We start from the raw sequence: 19,525 nt of genomic DNA, 5'->3' as shown, positions 1-19,525 counted from the left end.
TTTTAAAGAGGGTGATTGACTGTTGCCTCTATACGAAGTATAGGTGTTGTCCGTGGATATATTCTGTGAACCCCCCTGCAGAAGGAGCGGCGAAAGGAACCCAGAATGGATGGGGACTGCAAAGCTCCCATGGATTTTGCGACAGCTGTGTCTTTAATAAAAAAAAAATTCTAAAGAGGTGTCTACCACAGGTCCAAATAGGTATTCCTTATCAAAGGGTAGGTTTAAAATAGAGGCCTGGACTTTGGGTTTAAACCCTGAAATTCTGAGCCAGGCGTGCCTTCTTAAAAGAACACTGGTGTTAACAGCGCAAGCAGCAGTGTCAGCTGCGTCTAACGCGCCCCTAATGGAAGTGTTGGAAATCAGCTTCCCTTCCTGAATTAAGTAATGCACCTTAGTTTTGTGTTCATCAGGCATGAACTGGAGCAATTGTTCCAATTTGCCATAATGAGCCCTGTCATATCTTGCTAAAAGAGCCTGGGTGTTGGCAATACGCCTGTGATTGGTTGCCTGCGCAGCTATTCTTTTGCCAGAGGCATCTATGAGTTTTGATTCTTTGTCAGGAGGAGGGGCATCTCCTGTTGGTGAGTTTGCCCTTTTGCGAGCGATAGATACCGCTAGGGAGTCTAATGGAAGTTGACCTTTGATGTAGACTGGGTTGGTAGGTGCAGGTTTATATTTCTCATCTACCCTTTGTGTTAGAATTCTTGAACGCACAGGGTCTTTAAAATGGAGTCTGCATGTTTAAGCATACCCTTAAGCATGGGCAATGTATGGGTTGCTTTTTGAGAAGAACTTAAAGTTTCAAAGAGAAAATCCTCTTCAAGAGCCTCTTTGTGAAACTGAACTCTGTGATATTGAGCAGTACTATTTACTAATTCTATGTACCCTACATAGTCGTCAGGTGGAGAGGATTTTGAAGGGTATAGATCTGGGTAATTGTCATCAGTACGCATGGTACACTGACCCTGCGGAACACATTCTTTGATGTTGGAATCTGCTTCGGATAAGGAGATGTGTTCTTCCTCGGCTCCTTGTGCATTGAAGACATCGTGATTGGAATCTTCACCGAAGAGATCCGGAGCGGAGCCGCTATGTTGCTGGTGCATTTCGTGACGTCGAGCCCGGCGGTCACTGAGCGTCTTTTTGGATTTAAAAGATCGCCACGCGTTGCAGTCCTGTTTGTCGTGTTCTGGGGACAGACACAAGTTGTACAGTTCGTGCAAGATGGTGCGGGGATATTTGGTGCGGCACCCAGGACAGAATTTAAATGGAGTCTTTTCCATCTACTGCGAGCTGACCAGAAGCGGGTAGGCCCAACGGCCTTCCAATAAGTTTACGATCAAAGCTTTCTGAGTCTACACGATACGTGGAGAATGGGAAACGCGATTAAATACAAACACAAAAGGAATCTGGTGGTCAAAAAATGCAAATTCTGTATCTAAAGTCACAATAAATGTGTCGTATCCAGTAACTACTCATACACAAACTCCTTATGTCACAGTAAGAAGGCTATAAGATTTCCATCAACTGCCCTTCGTGGCCTGTGTCATCATCTGGAATTCCTGCATGTCTACCACTGCACCTCACAGCCAAGAGGGGTGCCACTGTGGATAAGATTCAACAAAAGAGAGGGGGGAACCAAGGAGCCAATAAAGGTCCAGTGTCCATGCTCCTAAACCAAATATGTTCGCAAAAAGAGGACAAAGTTCCTATACCAGGGTGCAAAAGTCACCCACGTATCAGGGTGCAAACAGTCACCCATACATTAAAAACAGGGAAGAATGGGGAAAAGTAATCTTAGGTAAAAAGTACCCTAATAAGAGAGGGAAAGACATTCTACATCCTCTGCTGCACTCACACACCCCGGAGGATGTCATGCTTCATCATCGGGCCTTTTGCTCCTCGTAGGGCCGGCGCTGCAATTCCCTACGGGTCCCCCGAAGGGTCACTTTGTCGGAGATCTTTTTAGAGGATTAGCCGGATGTTGCATGCGGGTGTATGGGGAAGGGTAAGGGAGGGTAAATCAATAACGTGCAAACATGATAGTGTAATAAAATCAAGGGTATAAAAGCCGCGACAAGATTGTCTAGGTAACCCTTGGCTGTTAAAAGTACTGCTTAAAAAATGACTGACCTCACAAGGCCCACTATGCCTGGGTGTAACTAGTCGAGGTCAACATGTTTCGCGCCTCTATCGCCCGTAGGTCATTGGCGCTTCTTCAGGACCAAAAACAAAAACAGTGAAGTGCACGTGAACAAAATACATAAAAGTTAAAATGAGAACCCTCTTATCTCAGCCAGGGCGGATCAAGGGACCTGTGTCCCCACTATGTGGTTGTAGCCGCTACATAGCAGCTGCTCCTGGATGATACCAAATACTAATTTAAGCTCTCCTCCAGTGGTCAAGGGAATGGACGCCCTGTCCAAACGCTCGCCGAGGCCTGTGTCATCATCTGGAATTCCTGCATGTCTACCACTGCACCTCACAGCCAAGAGGGGTGCCACTGTGGATAAGATAACATACTAGTCAGACAGCAGTAACCAAATTAACAGACTGGAAAAAACCTACTAACGTGCGTTTGAAGTAGTCAATGGAAGGGGAAAAGTGCAGTGCAAAAAATGTGATTAAAGTTAAGATACTTAAACATGATTTAAATCATGTTTAAGTATCTTAACTTTACTCACAAATCTGCAGTAGCTTGAATAGGACAAGGTCCTGAAGAAAGCCGGGGCAAGTGGCCCTCTGTGGCTAAAACTAGTAGACCATTTAGAACAGCGGCATATTTGGTATAAGTCGTTCCTGCACTCTTTATTAGGTTTGGAAACAATACCCGAATAAAGGTGTTTGTTTGTTTCCATATCCTTTTTAAAACTCACATTTTTTGCACTGCACTTTTCCCCTTCCATTGACTACTTCAAACGCAGTAGGTTTTTTCCAGTCTGTTTGGATTAATTTGGTTACTGCTGTCTGACTAGTATGTTATCTTATTGATGCATCTTGCAGAGCAGGTCTGCAAAATCGCTCTTCACCCCAGGTATGGGCCGTTTAAGGAGATGGACTCCGTGATGTATTGTCCACCGTCACATGCATTGGGCTAGAGCAGACAACTGAAGTGTGTGCTGCCCTATTTCTGTTAGTAAAACATGGCAGTTGTGTTGTCCGTCCGGACAAGAATCATTTTGTGGTGAATGAGGGAGAAGGAAAGCCTTAAGGGCTAACTGGAGTGCTAGCAATTCCAAATCAGTAATATGGAGTTCCCTCTGATGGGGTGTCCACAAACCTTGTATGGTCAGGTCTTGCAGGTGTGCTCCCAAACACTGAGCGAGGCATCTGTGGTGATGGTTGCTGGCGGAACTGGGGCCAGGAAGGGCTGTCCCTGCATCACATGGTTGGCATTTCCCCACTGCAGAGAGCTATGAATACAGCCCAAGACCAATACTAGATCCTCCCACTGGCCCTACCTTTGCGACCATTGGGCCGCTAGGCACTCCTGCAACGGCCATGTGCAACCTGCCATGAAGGGCTATGGCAATGCAAGAAGCCATCATCCCCAAGAGGCACATGACGTTTCTGACCATTACCTGATGAAATGGCTGAAAAAGAGGTAGCATCGTTTGGAATGCTTGTACACTTGGCTGGGGTATGCTTACCTTACTCGAGAATGGAGTATTGCCTAGAGAAAAGGCTGTACTTGCAGGGGCTGGAGATGGGACTTGTTTGTGCTGGTGGTGAAGCCTAGGCTGTGAAAGATTTATGGTGGCTTGGGTGTGTGCTAAGCATTGCGGCTACGTGGCGCTCTTGATCAGCCAATCGTCCGATAAGGAATGACGTGGAAGTCACTGTAGGAAAGTACTCCTTTTGGCAAGGGTACCCCCTACTTGTTGCCTGACTCTGATCCACCTTTGACCGAATGTGCACTGGGTTCCTGCTAACTACGCTCCCAGTGCCTGTGTTCTTTCCCAACCCTGAACCATAGGCACACCTCTGACACACATGTAAGTCCCTTGTAAAAGGTACCAGTGGTACCAATGGCCTTGTAACCACAGAGGGTCTTTAAGGACTGCAGCATGTATTGCGCCTCTCAAAGAAACCCCATAATAAACAAATACACACTGCCACTGCAGCCTGTGTGTTTCGGTGCAAATAAAAGTGAAGAGTCGACCTGGCACACACCCCTGCATGCCAGGTCTACCAACACTGCAAGAGACATAAGCAAGTCACGCCTACAGCAGGCCTTACAGCCCTAAGGTAAGATGCACTATACCTTATGTGAGGGCATCACTGCATGAGCAGATATGCCCCTATAGTGTCTACGATCATTCTTAGACATTTTAGGTGTACGGTGAAGCCATATTGAGCACATGGGCTGGGAGCTTGTCATTATGAATTCCACAACTCCATGAAGGCTTAACCGAATTCCAAGATGTTTGCTACCAAACATCTCAGATTTATGAGCCCACCATGCTTATTCCAGTGTTGGACTAATTAATAAATGCACTCAGAGGGCATCAAAGAGGTGCCCCATAAAGCCTACCAACCCGCTAGTGTGTGCCCGAGGTATGCACCAGCTGTAGGAAGCTGAATTTCTGTTGCAGTAACCCCCCCTCCCACACTTTTTGCCAGAATACTGTTGCACTTTGACTTGATGTGCCCTGGGACCCTGCCAGTCAGGTTCCCAGGACCTGTTCTATTTCCCCAAACCTGTACCTTGTACCCCCAATTGGCACCTCTCTGGCCACATGTCAGTCCCTTGTAAAAGGTACCATGGGTACAAAGGGCACTGTGGCCGGGGAAGGCCTCAAAGAGCAGCAGCACTTATTGTGCCACCCTTAGAGGCCCTGTACCTTTACACACACAAACTGCCATTGTAGGATGCGTGCTTTGGTGCAGAACAAAGTAAAGAGTCGACATGGCACACATCCCTGTGTGCCATGCCAACGACCCACTGCCCTGGCATAGATCAGTCACCCCTCTAGCTGGGTGCACTATACCGGTGGTGACCATTCTTAGACATTGTAAGTGCAGTGCTGCCATTAAGAGTTTATGGTGCTGAGAGTTTGTCATTACGAACTCCACAGCACCATAATGCTTTACTGAAAACTGGGAAGTTTGGTATCAAACTTCTCAGCACATTAAACTCACACTGATGCCAGTGTGGGATTTAATGAAAAAGGCACTCTGATGGCATCTTAGAGATGCCCCCTAAAAATTGACCAGCCTCTGGTGGGTTCCCTGACTGGTAATAATTTTTATAGAGTCCCCAGACATTTTGGGCCACTTTGGGGAGGAAGTAGTTTGCTGTAAACATCTGTGTGTTGCATTAGCGCATATCTCTCGACCACTCCGCCAGAGTAGGAGACGGCCCACGTCCCCAGCGCATTGCAACTCTACGCTTTGTGATCAACAACCCCTTCTCTACCATGCATTGTATGTCTTTCTGTATCTGTTTCATGTACCCCAGTAATGTTAGCAAAGGGTCAGGTGTTAGTGATGTTTCAACTATTTCACTAAATTCTTAAAAAATCCGGCCCCAGAATTTTGCTATACTCGGGCATTTCCAGGCTATGTGTAAAAAAATCCGCGGGGGAGGTTCTACATCTGTCGCACTCCTCAGATTCTCGCAGCCCATATTTATGCAAACGGGCAGGTGTATAAAACATTCTATGTAAAAATTTAAAATGGCCAAGCCTATGCCTCCCGTTCAGCGATATTCCCTCCTTTGTCTTGCAACAATAATTCCACTGATCATCGCTAATACATATATCTAGGTCCGCCTGCCATTCCAGACGGGATTTAGTGCAGAAATTCTTACAGTAACCTTGAACTGTGCTGTAGAAACTAGATACTAGTCTGCTAGGTGATTCAGCTTTTAGCATCAACAAGAAAGGAGCGACTTCAGGCGGCTCCGACATGTCTTCCCCAAGAAGTTCCCGCAAGGCATGCCGGACTGTGTAGAAGTGAAACCAGACTAAGGGTGCCGTGTTTTGATTATCGACTTCAGTCTCAGTCTAATTACGTACACTTCGGTCCAGGAATAGGTCCCCAATTTTAGTGATGTTAACAGTCTCTAATGCTTTAGTCACTTCTCTTTCCCTAACAATGGGCAGCCAATAACACCAATCTAACGGGGTACATGGAGAGTACAATATAGCAGACGCTTGCTTCTTCATCAGGTCATTCCACGCTTGCAGTAGCATTCACAGATTCAAGAATACCAGTTCTACGATCAGGTGTATGAAACAACCGAGACGAGAGAGTGGCAGGGGATGCAGCTATCTTCTTTATATGTAGGTGCAGGGGGTCCAGGTGAGGATGGATCCAGTGGTAGGCATGAGTACTTTGTGCATTTCTATAATAAAGCTCCAGATCAGGGGCCCTCAGTCCACCCAGTGAGTAGGGAAAGGCAAGTATCCTCCATTGGACGCGTGGCTGCTTCCCGGCCCACACCAATTTTATCAATCTGGTCTGTATGGTTTTGAAAAAGTATCCCGGTAGAACCATTGGTATATTTAGAAATAGGAACAAGAACCTAGCGAGAATCACCATTTTCATTAGGGATATTCGACCAATCAGGGACAGTGGTAAGCGAATCCATCGTTCTACATCCTCCTCCAGTGCATTGACTGCTCTGCCATAGTTTTCCTTAATAATTATTTCCGGATATGTATGAATCCGGAAATCCAAGTATCTTACCGGTTCATTTGACCAGGACAGAGGAAAATCCATTTCAAAGGGTGCTGTAATCTCAGTCAAAGGGAATATTGTTGACTTGGTCCAATTAATCTTTAGGCCTGAGAGCCCCCCCAAATCGGACTACCTCTCTAAGCACGGGGGCAAGTTACTTTTAGGGTCTCTAATATATAACAGAGTGTCATCTGCATATGATGAAATTATTAGATTATAATTTGTAAATCGAATCCCTCTTCACCCATGGTATTCCCTTACAGCACATGCAAGCGGTTCCACTTCAAATGCATAAAGGAGAGGGGACAGCGGGCAACCCTGCCTGGTAGCTCTAGATCTTCTGATAAGGGCAGTAACAATGTCTCCTATTCTTTTATTTTTTTGGTCCTCATTTGCCTTACCCTCAATATGGGAGATTCCAACCACCTTGCACGACGCAAGGACGTGAGTTGTTATATTGGTGGCAGAGATGTCCCAAAACTAGAGGTGCTTTCGCTGACTCCATCTAGGTATATTCCAACCTGCAGGACAAATATCGTAACTGGGCTAGACCCGGTCCAAGGAGTGTTCGTGGCATAATCATAGGACCCGGGGGAACCCCCCCCCCCCCCCCCCAAAAAAAACAACAAAAAAAACCCCCGGAATACTATCTCCATTTGACCAACAGATCCCAAAAAGCCAAGTTACGTTTACTGCATGTTCTATTGAGGTCAGCTTTAGATGTTTAATATAGAGACGAAAGCCACCCAGAATGTGATGGGGCTGTTTTCTCTACCCAATGTATACAAATTTGCCTTCTGGCCAATAAAATTGCATAGAAGAGGAAGGACCTTGCTTTGCCAGTGATGTTATCTTCCAACCCAAAAATGACAAGTGGTAGAGTTATTGACAAGGATGCACTTAATATAGAGTTTAAGGTATTCATCACTTCTTCCCAGAATCTGGCAATGTCAGGGCAGTCCAAGAACATGTGAACATCGCATGCTCCGATAAAGTTACATTTATTGCACTTTTTGTCGGGGAGAAATTTAGACAGTTTCAACGGTGTTATATATGCGCAATGAGCTGAGAAGAGATGATTTCGTTTTAGCCATGATGGTTTCACGATTTTATGAAGAAGAGCGAAGGAGTTTAGCCACATCTCCTCGCATTGGAGGCCGTCACCTCCCCCCATAACTCATCTGGGAGGAGGAATTCCCCATCAATTTCCTCCAACAACTGCCAATACCATATGGCTACTTCTTTTCCTCTCATTGGTCGTTCCACTAACCGTTGCTCCAGTATGCTAGCCTTTCCAAGGTTGGCGTCTATGCGGCGCTGGGATCTTGCCCAGCTTTCCAGTTGAATGTACTTGAATCTAGAAAGCCCAAGGCCAACCTGATCGTATAACTCATCCCAGGCTATTAATGATCCTTCCTTAAATAGCTGACCCCATCTTGTAATCCCTGCTTGTTCTATTATGGAAGACAGACTATCTCTCAAACATGGTGGTAAACCAGGCGAGTCCCAGAATGGGGAGAAATTAGAATAGTAAGACAACCCCGATCTTTTTCTGATGATAAACCAGGTTTTAGTCCATGACTGTAAAAATTTAAGTTGAATTTTTTTTAAAGAATTTCTGACTACCAAATTTGAACACGAATCAGTCTACTGCTAGATTCGCCCCTATTAGCATAGTTCTATACATTGACCCAGTAGGAAGATTAGATGGCGTTTTTAAAAGCATCCTAGGGTGTGACATCTGGAAGGCCCATGCATAGTACAATAAATCCGGTAGAGCAAGACCACCCTTCTCTCTTCTTCTCCTCAACTTTTTCCATGCTATTCTAGTGGATTTGTAATTCCAAATGAAGGAGTTAATTTCTCGTTGACATTTTGCAATTGCTTTAAGATCAAATGCCATGGGGATAGCATTAAATATGAATGTGAACTTTGGAAGAATACACATATTGACCAGATTTACCCTGCCTATTATAGAAAGAGGCAGGTTAGACCAGGATTTTAAAAGTCTTTTACTCTCACTGTATATTCTGTCCAAGTTGGTTTGTCCAATGCTGCCCACTTCTTGGGTGACTCTTATCCCAAGATAGCGCATGGAGGTTGAGATATTTACCCCAAGCTGTATATCTGATAGGTTCCATGCCATTATTTCACTTTTACTCGAGTTGATATCATAACCTGAAATATGACCAAACTCTTCTGCCCGCTGAATGACGACTGGAAATGCCTTTACTGGGTCAGATGTAAAAACCAGGATGTCATCTGCATAGAGTGCTACCCGCCTTTCCCATTCTCCAAAGCTAAAAGATGGAATGTTAGCCTCCTCCCACAAAAGCTGGGCAAATGGTTCGATATATAGGTTGAAGAGGAGGGGGGAAGCGGGCAGCCCTGCCTTGTACCTCTGGTTATATTAAAGGCATCCGTCAAAACCCCGTTGCCCAACAACCTGGCCGAAGGGGCACCATAAAGCTGGTTTATAGTTCTACAAAAACCCTCCCCACAATTGAATTTTTTTAGTACGTCATTAAGATAAAGCCAATTGACTATCAAAAGCCTTAGTTGCGTCTAAGGTTAGGGTAGCTAAAGGTAGGGAAAAGGCTGTGGCGAGATCTATGGCCCCTATCAAGTCATGTGTTAAGTTTGATAATTGTCGACCTTTAATTAATCCTTTTTGATCTGAATGAACTATAGTACCAATAACACTAGCCAATCTTGCTGAAATAATTGTTGTAAAAATGTTATAATCATTATTGAGTAATGATATTGGTCTATATGATCCGCACTCAAGGGGAGATTTCCCTGGTTTTGGGATAAGTACGATTGTAGCCTCCCCCCAAGATTTAGGCGGTAAATCTCCTTCTACTAGGATACCATTAAATAAGGCCGTCAGCACGGGGGCGATGACATTTTCCAATGACCTGTAAATCTCCCCCGGCAAACCGCCGGGACCTGCCGCTTTCCCTTTTTTAGATTGACGAATAGCTTTTTTCACCTCAGCCTCTGTTATATCTCAATCTCTAAGGATTTGCTCTGTGTTGTTGAGAGGGTTGGAAGCGTGATGGCTTCTAGCCATCTGTCCCTTGCCTGCTGGTCATTGGGAATATCTTCCCTATAGATCGCCTCAAAAAATTCAAAGAAGGCTCTACCGATGTCAAGGTTAGTGGATCTTACCGTAGCCTCTCCCTCTATCCTAATTTCTTTAATGTATTTGAGGGCTTGGTCAGATTTTATTTTCCATGCTAACACTTTCCCTGCAGCTTCTCCGAATTCAAATTGAGAAATCTTGCTCGCTTCCCACCTTTTATTTACTCTCTCCTGTAGGGTATTTTCCAGTTGTGATTTTAACTCGGTCAGTTTTTCCTGTTCCTCTGATGTTCCTGAGGACGGGTCGATCTTTAACTCTAAAAGTTTATGTCTTGCTCTAGGCTAGCTACCCTTCCTCTATACATTTTTCGCCTATAAGAGGCTCTGTTAGTAATCTGACCTCTTAAAAAGGCCTTGAATGTCTCCCCGACAACAGCTAAGCCTGCAGAGTCCCTATTTATATAAAAAAATATTGAGGACTCAGCTACCAGAAATTTAACCTCTTCATCTTCGAGCAAGAGTGTCCGGTCGAAAGACCATGATGGGTGTTTAATGATGTTTTCAGATCTCAAAGTGAATGTTAATGCGGAGTGGTCAGACATGTGTGATGGTAAATAATCTATCATTGTCAGAGTGTCCCTTAAGAAGTAGCTGAAAAGAGCATAGTCAATTCTGGATTTATGTTTGAAGCGACTATTTCGAAGGGACACCCCTAACTCGTTATCAGCTCTTTCTCTCCACAAATCCACCAAGCCAAGTTGTGTCATAATTGTATTAAGGGTTTGCCTAGATTTGGCGGAGCTACAAGTTCCGCCAAATCTGCTATTCTTACCCTCGCAGATGGGGAGGCATATAATATGGCCACAAGCTTAATAAAAAATTGCCTATTCCCATTCAGCACAGCACCATGGTCATGAAAGACCACTCCACTGAGTCAAAGGCTTTCTCAGCGTCTAAAAAGACTGCGGCAGCCTTAAGTTCCAGGTGAGTGTGCTGTAGTGTTCCAAAGAAGATTTGCAAGTTATATGATAAATTTCTCCCTGGAACAAAGCCCGCCTGCTCTGTGCTGGTGAGCTTCGGCACCAGAGGGGCGTGGCAGTTTGCGAGGACCTTGGCGATTATTTTGGTATCAACATTCAATAGTGATAACGGCCTGAATGAAGAGCATTCATTTGGAGGTTTACCCGGTTTCAATATCATGACTATCAAGGCCTCTCTCATTGTAGGAGGCATCTCTACCCAATCGCTTATTTCCTCAAACAGTGTCACTAAATGAGGTAGTAATAAATCTTTAAATTCCTCATTAAAAGCAACTGTGAGACCATCCTGATCGGGGGAACTTCCAGAGTGCATACCTTTCAAAGCCTCATGTATTTCCCAGGCCTCAAGCAGTCTCATAAGATATTCGCAGTGTTCGTTAGTCAGCCAAGGTAACTGTATGTGCTTGAGATAATCTAGGATATTATTCTCGTTTGCTGACTTTCGAGAATGATACAGTTCAGAGTAATACTGACCAAATTGTTTTGCAATATCTACCGGTTCAGTCAGAATCTCGCCAGTCTCAACGCAAATTGCAGTGACCGTCGTGGCTTCTCTTCTACTACGTAACAGTGCTGCCAATGTTGCCCCTGGGCGCTCTCCCTTACCACACGCTCTGGCCACCATGTACTTACCCATGTGTTTTATCTCTCTATCTGCTTCTTCATGATATTCTTCAGGTGTCTTTTTTAACTCTTCAACAGAACCAGCTTACTACCCGCTTAGCAATTTCCTTTCAAGGGTAGTCAAAATGTCCCTCCAATCTATCCAAAAGATTTCTGATAGAGCGCAGCACCCCAGAGTGCTGGGAAATTATATAAACGTAAGTTTTCCCATACTGTGGCAAATCTATTAACCGAGCCAATATTGTTCATAAAGGTCTTCTATTGCTTCATATATGGCATTTTTAAAAACACTATCCAACAATAAATAAGGAGGGGGGGAACGCCATGTGAATGGGGCTGGTCTTTTCTGCGGGCAAAGTAGCACCAATAATATCGGAGCATGATCTGAAGGTCCGAGGGTGTATCGTGCAGTCCCTAACCATTGGGTATAATGCCCTCGTTAGTAGCCAGTAATCCATTCTCGTGTGTTATTTGTGAGGGGCAGAATAGTGAGTGTAGCCTTCCTGTCCCAGGCAGCAAGTGCGCCAGATATCTACAAGGTCCAAACAAACCATGGAATCAGTTATGAGTTTTGTTGAGGCCGAAGCGCATCTTAATGGTCCCCCCGAGTGATCCAATGAAGGGTCAAGAACACTGTTAAAATCCCCCCCACAATAAGTAGTAAGCTAGTATTTATATGTGGACATGTTAAAAGTGAGCTGTAAAATTGCGGATTGTCGAAGTTTGAGCCATAAATATTAAGCACCAGCAGATCTATGCCTTTCCCCCAAGCCCCCCCCCCCCCCCCGACACCTAGATATTGTGCATCGTCCCTCAGTGTCTGTGTCAATCAGGTCTAACGTAGTGCCTGATTTCGGATAAACCCATGTGAGCACTCCCCTTGCATGAGTGGAAAATCCAGCGACGTGGTGGTGACCCTGTAATTTCCTCTGTGTTAGAATTTTACTGTCTACTGGCAGGTGAGTTTCCTGCAGTAAAGCAATATTTATGGTGTGTTGTTTGAGATATGCAATTACATTCCTTACTTTCCGATGATTATTAAGGCCCCTAACATTCCAAGTAAGATATTTCATCTTATTACCTTCGCCTTGTGCCATCCTTGAGGGGCACAGATGTCTAGTTCAAAGCTGCCCATATCAGTCTTAGCGAGCAAGTACAGCTGCCTGTCCTCTTAATTGTAGGTATACGGAAAAATACAATCACTGTGGTTCAAACAATAAACAACAGCATTTTCCCTCCCCATCCATGCCATCCCCAACTTGCCGTGTACGAGATAGCCCTCCCACTTGTCCCTAGAACTTAGCACCATCTGGTGGATCACACACAGGGGTGGATGTCGCCTCGCGCACTGCTCCCACTCCACAACTGTAGAGTGAGAGTCCTAGCCATCTAGCAGCTTGTGTAGCAACTAGCCGCCATCTGTTTAGTAATCGAAACTTGCCCTAAGGTTGGGAAGCAACATCTTCCCTCCTCCCCATGGATGTAGAGTCTACAGGAGCTGCTTCTTAGCGCAGTGTTAATCATTTCAATAAGTATCTCTGGACAGGGGTGTAAGAGAATTCAAAGTATCTTACCATATCTAAACAGGTAAATAATTGACCCACTCTTTCAGAGATGACAACATACCGCTCCTGCATGTCTGCATATCTAGAATGTACAATCCCCTCACATTTCCATGTCAGCATTATACCTCTGCCAATTATAGCCATTGACTGAAAATGTGTTAATGCGTAGTAGAGACCCTCTCCCTCCCCACCAATTCTTGTGGAGGAAAAAAACAAAAGGCACTAGCTGTATACATCTCTAGTCTTGTTCATCGAGACTGCCCCCAGCAGCCTCCATCAATTGTTCCGTTTCCCCCTTGCCTTTTTGTGATTTGGAGTGGTCTTTCAGTGCTTTCTGCAAAGATTTTGGGTCCAAGAATATCTTTGTCACTCCGTTCATCTTTGCTCAGCCTCCCGCGGTAGAGCATGGCATACTCAAAATTTTGGGATCATAGTATGCGTTTCAACAGAGTGAATTGCCTTCTTGCCTCTTGTACTTTGAGAGTAAAATCAGGGAAGAGTGAGATGGTTAAGCCCTCATATTGCAAGTCACCTAATTCCCTAGACTTCCTGAGTGCTGCATCTCGGTCGCTGTAATTGAGGAATTTAGCAATTATCGGGCGCGTAGGGGCTCACGGTGGGGTCCTAGGGCCTAAAGAGCAGTGAGCTTGCTCTATCACAAATATGGGGGAAAAAGTTTTCACAAATATGGGGGAAAAATTGTCAAGGTCAATAAAGTCACCAAGTTTTACATTGAAGATCTCCATGTTTCCTGTAGCTGTAGATTCAGCCAGGCCAATAATACGGATGTTGCTCCTGTGAGACCTAGCTTCCAAGTCTTCTGCTTTGTCTTGTAGTTGTGTTATGGCTTTATTACATTCTTTTTGAGCTGCATCAGTCTCCATATGGTCCTCCCCCACTTCTGTTGCACGTCTTTCCGCCATGTCTAGTCTCGCCGCCTGCTTGTCAACTCGTTCCGACATGCGGCCATGCAAAAAACCAGTGTGTCTATTTTACGATCGATAGTGCTTAGGCTTAGCTGTATAGTGGCAAGGGTCTGACGCAGGTCTTCTGGTGCGTCTTCAGTCATGTCTCCCTGATCAGAGGAGGGGTGAGAGTCCCCCCTCTTCACAGGATCTTGTTTTTCGTTGATGAAAATGGAACTTAGATTGAACTTTATCAGCTTTCCCCATAGCACCGTGGATTCGCGCCACCCCCCGTCACGCTTCCGGTCACACAAAAAGGTAACTCCCTCTGCCCAGAAGTCAGGACCTACCGGGGAGAAAGTAATTCGGGTTCACCCCTCTCCCCTGTTCAGAGTGTGCAGTCCTTAACCTGATCAAGTTAGAGGAGCCACAGTCCCGGTCCCTAGACCCCTAGGGCTTTCATTAAATTGAGGGAGCGTCTAGCGCTAGTCGGTGCCTGCAGCCCTTATAACACTGAGAAAGCACTCTATTTAAAAACTTCTATAAGCAGTGCCTAACTGTCCCAGGAGGAACGTCACTTTTTGCTCAATCCAGGGTACGTTATGAGAAGCAGGCAATATCCTTGTATGCACTTTACTCACAGCTCAATTAGTGTCTCGGAGCAGGTCGTCTCATCTGCGACACAGCTCTTTGCTCGTCTTCTTGATAAATACATTGCACTCTCGAGTAGGCTGCTCACCCCCTCGGACCCCAGATGGCGCTGCTTCAGCCACAGGTTGAGCTCCCCCCACCCCAACTTACCGGGAGGCTTCGCTACTCTCCAGGGATATGCGGGCCTGCAAGTTGGCCGGGCCGCGTCATCCGTCACGTCTCTCCCCACCGTGCGAGTCTTGTGCAGACAGAGCGGGAGTCAGCGCAAGACCTCAGGCAGTCACTAAGGCCCCAAGCAGCGCCATCGCTCTCCCCAGGATTTCGCCCGACTCGCCCTCGGCGATGGAGAGGGCCCAGGCACATCCACCGGACCACTGTGTGTGTATTTCCCTCTGTATACCACTCACCTGAGTGTAGAGATAAACGGAAAAGGATTTATCTTCTTAGACAGTGGTGACATTCATTTCAAGAAAGCATTACTTGATCAAAAAGAGGCAAGCACAGGACAATGTGGCCTAATAGCTAGAGCAGTCGACCTCGAAGCTGGAGAACCGGGTTCGAGCCTCGGTAGGGATGCTCAACAACCTGTGATTCTGGGAAAATCACTTAATCTCCACGTGCCTAACAAAAATGAATGTAACACAAGTGATGCTCATTTAAAGTGCTCTGATACCTTAGAGGCGAGTTAACGCTATATAAAACTTCACAAACCTTTTTAAAAAGTTGGAGATTGACAGGACATCAGCGTCTGCAACCGCTTCCTGGCACTTTCGAATAACAGATCATGTGCAAATATATAGAGGCAGTAAGAATGAGGACATTAGTGTACTCCGTTTCCTGCATTTTTTTTCAAATCTCTCCGCAACCCCTTTGCACTTTTCTCATGCTTTTTGATGGTCCATTCCAATTGTTTATTTTCTTTCCTTAGTAATCTTTTTGTTTATGCTTACATGGAATTTTGACCGAAAACTGCTTGTAGAATGGAGAATAACTACATTTCTTTGACAGGTGACTTTGGAATACAAGTTATTATTGGGGTAGGTGCACTCTCAGTTGACCTCTGTTTGCTATGTTATAATCTGCTGAAAAGGCTTGAAACTAAACAAACAGGGTTTTTCTTTATTTGAAGAATAGAGGAAACTCCTGACCTGTGCCTCAAAGGTGCCCTTAAAAGGGAACTAGGATCAGCAAAGGGTGGAGCTTTATATGGCAATGTTGTTATATTCATCAGGATAAGTTAATAGTTAAAGATATGAAGTGAAAAGAACTTTAAGAAATGTGCCATGCTCACGTCAGCAATGAGGCCCACTTCTCAAACACATGGTACTCAGGGGCAGAAAAATGAACTCTTCAACAACTATGGTTGGGCACCATGAAGCACTGGAGCTGCTGGCTGCCTTTACTGAGCAATTTTCCTTTTGAGTTTAAATCAGTTGCTGCTGATCAGGCTTCATCAGTTGATTGAGTTTCTTTTCCGTATCCAAATTTATGTTATGCCGCCTGCAGGTAGGGATATATAAAATCTTTTTTTTTTAAATAAAAGTGTAGAACTGATTTGCATCCTTTAGATGGGTGGCAAAAGTCAATGCTTACGGGCAATGTTCAAATGCCATGACTGAAAAATACCTGGGACACCCGCTTTCTAAGCAAATCCACATTCAATTCTTTGAGATTACAGACACATCAGCACTTCCTTCTCAGCACATGGGAAATGGAGAATATATTAAAATTGATAAAGTGAAGGGTCTATGTCATCATTGGTAATATAACCTTAACAAGACTTCACTTAACTCAAGACTTCACTTAATTCTTGCACACGTTTTCCTTAGGACCCCAACACCAAAAGTTGCATGGACAAAAATGCCCTCCCACTAAAACTGAATATCACAGCCGTCGACTGATCCTATGACACTGACAAGAATGCAAGAAGAGCTGATACCTTCAAGGCAGACTTCATCTATCTCAGTCCGAGCAAAATGTTCAGCATTAATATCCAGACAAGCATGACATATTGGTAAGAATTCTTCAAAGTTGATATCACCAGAGAAATAGACTAACTGCAGCATTTGCACTCTCACTTAAGCATCTTACTCCAAGGTATGAATCACAGTATTTGGTTTTAAAAGAGCAATAAGTTAAAGTCTCACAGCTAGGCATCACAGTAGATATGCACAAAAAGGGGATGGTAATCCAAGTAAATTGTTAGCAGATAATTCACAAAAGCAACATTCAAATGTTATTATTTCACATCAACATTACATGTTTTAGTTAGTCTTTCTTAGTTTATAAACATGGTTTACTCAGATGTAAGAGAAGGACAAGAACACGGTCACCTACCTGCACAATGGCCGCTGTGACTGGAGAGCCCGAGGCAGATGATGGCCGATGCTGAGAAAGCTGTTTAGTAGCACCCTGAGTTCCATTTCCTGTCCCTGCAGGAAGGTTAGTCCTACTTGTTCCACTTGCACTGAGGTTATTCCTAACTGGTGCATTCAACCCTGTTCTGTTCATGTTACTCCTATTGACAGTTGCACCAGAAGGAAGGGTGCTTATCTTGGGAGCGGGACTGGGTGGTTTTGGGGCAGGGCAGGTCAGTTTCGGAGCAGGACTGGGGGCTTTAGGTGCAGGGCTTGGAGGTTTAGGAGCAGGGTTGACTAGTTTGGGTGCAGGACTAGGCAGTTTTGCTGAAGGACTAGGTAGCCTGGTGGAAGTGATGGCCATTTTGGGCACTGGGCTAGGCAGATTGGGGACAGGGGTTCCCATTTTAGGGACAGGGCTAGTCATCCTGGAGGTTGCATTCTGTAAGCTGGTAGAAGGGCTACTTATCTTCGGTGTAGAGCTAGAGCTAGTCATCTTGGGGGTAGGATTGGTCATCTTCTGGGAAGGGTTAGTAACCTTGGGGGTGGGACTCACCATCTTCGGTGAAGAATTTACCATTTTATTTGAAGGGGTTATATTCTTTGGGGAAGGGCTGGTCATCTTTGGGGCAGGATTGGCCATCTTGGGGGCTGGAGTGGTCATCTTATGGGCAGGGTTAGGTACCTTGGAGGATGTCTGAGGAGTTTTCACTGGCTGAAATCCTATATGGTTTGACGATGAAATATTTATAGTTGGGGATTGTCTGTTAAGGTTACTGCTGCTCTGCTGCTTCGGATGGGAGGTGCTCTGTGCGACAAACAAGCTAGGACTGGAAGAACTGGGGGATGTTGTGGCTTTACAAGATGGAGCCATAGTGTAGGGAGATTTGAAACCTAGGCTGCATGGTTGATTACCCATAGTTTTTGACAAGTAGTTGGTAGAGGTAGAAGAACTCAGTGTCCGAGACACCAGGGGCTGGGAGGTCTGTGGGCTGAGTCCTGGAGACAGGGATAAAGATGTTTGGTGGTGCTTCTCTGGTGTTTTAGTCACTGGAGTAGAAGAGCAAATATGGGGGCTGTTTGTCAATCGAACCACAGGGTTGGCTTGTGATTTGCTAACTGTGGCTTGCAGAGGGGACACATATGTCTGTTGTCCAGTTGTCTGTTGATGCACCTTTGTCACTTGGGATGTGGAGGAGGATAAACCTTGAAGATGTGATGAAGAGGAAGAAACATGAGTTTGTGAAGTAGAAGAGGACAACAGAGAAGGAGCTGGAGTGTACAAAGACGAAGTGGCTTGTGCTTGAGTGGCCGAAGAGGAGGAAACATTAGTCTGCATTGAGCGCTGAAGTCCCTGCTGAAGAAGTTTGGCTGGCAGTGGCTCAAGAGCGACCTTAGGATTTTGAATAGATGATCCAGCAATCAGACCAGAGGCTATGGCAGTGTGAGCTGTAAGTTCATGGGGTTTCTTTGGTACAGATCCACTGTGTCCAGCAATGAGGCTTGAGGGATGTGGCGCTGGGGCAGCCTCTGCTTTTTTCGGGGCTCCCAGGGGCAGTTTACTCATAATGGTGGCCAACTTCTCTTCTCGAAGAGCCGAACGTGGCCTGGAAGGAGTGTCTATGCTGGAACTGACTGCTGCAGTCTTTGTGTCATTGTTGAGCACAGCCAAAGCATCAGTGACTGAATCCAACGAGGGTGGGTTGAAGGGTAGATCATCATCAAGGGAATCATCAAGGCAGATCGTGTCTGATGCAGGTATGCAGTTGGAGTTCATGGAGGTGCCAATGGGGGTAACTGAGCCTGGGGTAGTAACACGAGTAGAAGTTACCAGTGGCGTAGAGGTCTTCTCCTTTTTTGGACTGGAATCCTATAAGTAGAAAGAAATCTTTTCAGTTGTGCAGCAACAAAGAATAGTAGTAACAACCAAGGATTCATTACATAAACAAGTGACTAAACATAAATACTAGGACATGAGATTTTCAGATTCCCTTACAAATTTCAAACAAGCATTGGTAAAGCCAATAGGTCTGACCTTGGCAACATGTGTAATGATTAAACAAAAAAAATGTATTGCAAGCATATACCGCAAAAGAACAATATAAAACGAATGTGGCTGACAAGTGCTTACATTAAACATGTTTAATAATAAAAAAATATCTTTTTAGGAGATTTTTTTTAAAATAACCCTCTTCAAACCAGATTTGTCACTAAAGAGAAAGAAGATATTTTATTCCGATATGAACAATGCGCAAAGTGAAGGGAGCAAAATGTGAAGGACAATTTCATAGACCGATGGATAAAGCCGTCTGATCAAAAGCTCCACCACGTATGTATATTAAGTATGCATTTTGTATTTTATTTAAACAGTCTGGCGATAAAGATTAAGCTATCTCAAACCAGCCAGAGACACAGATATTTCAACAATATATTTCCCCAGAAGTCTCTTTTCATTCCCAGTTCAGCTAATCACTCACAGCTTTCAGAATTCAAAACTAGCATTATACATATATATATATATATATATATATATATATATATATATATTTTTTTTTAACAATAGGCATATTTAATGTCTAGCAAAAGCAAAACCTTCAGGTATGAATACTCTG

The 19,525-nt window shown here is 44.7% G+C and overlaps 1 protein-coding gene across 3 annotated transcripts in view; it reads right to left on the bottom strand.

Moving 5' to 3' along the window:
- Positions 1 to 19,525, bottom strand: part of UBN2 (ubinuclein 2) — a 647,497-nt gene that overhangs the window by 158,467 nt on the left and 469,505 nt on the right. For all 3 annotated transcript variants that reach the window (XM_078640321.1, XM_078640331.1, XM_078640327.1), the window contains one exon: positions 16,894 to 18,783. In XM_078640321.1, coding sequence (XP_078496447.1) covers positions 16,894 to 18,783 — 1,890 coding nt within the window. The remainder of the gene's footprint in view (positions 1 to 16,893; positions 18,784 to 19,525) is intronic.

The sequence above is a fragment of the Lissotriton helveticus genome, chromosome 1_1 (genome assembly GCF_964261635.1).
Source record: "Lissotriton helveticus chromosome 1_1, aLisHel1.1, whole genome shotgun sequence".
Classification (NCBI taxonomy): Eukaryota; Metazoa; Chordata; class Amphibia; order Caudata; family Salamandridae; genus Lissotriton; species Lissotriton helveticus.
The sequence above is the reverse complement of the archived record's forward strand: the minus strand, read 5'-3'. Positions and strand labels throughout refer to the sequence as shown.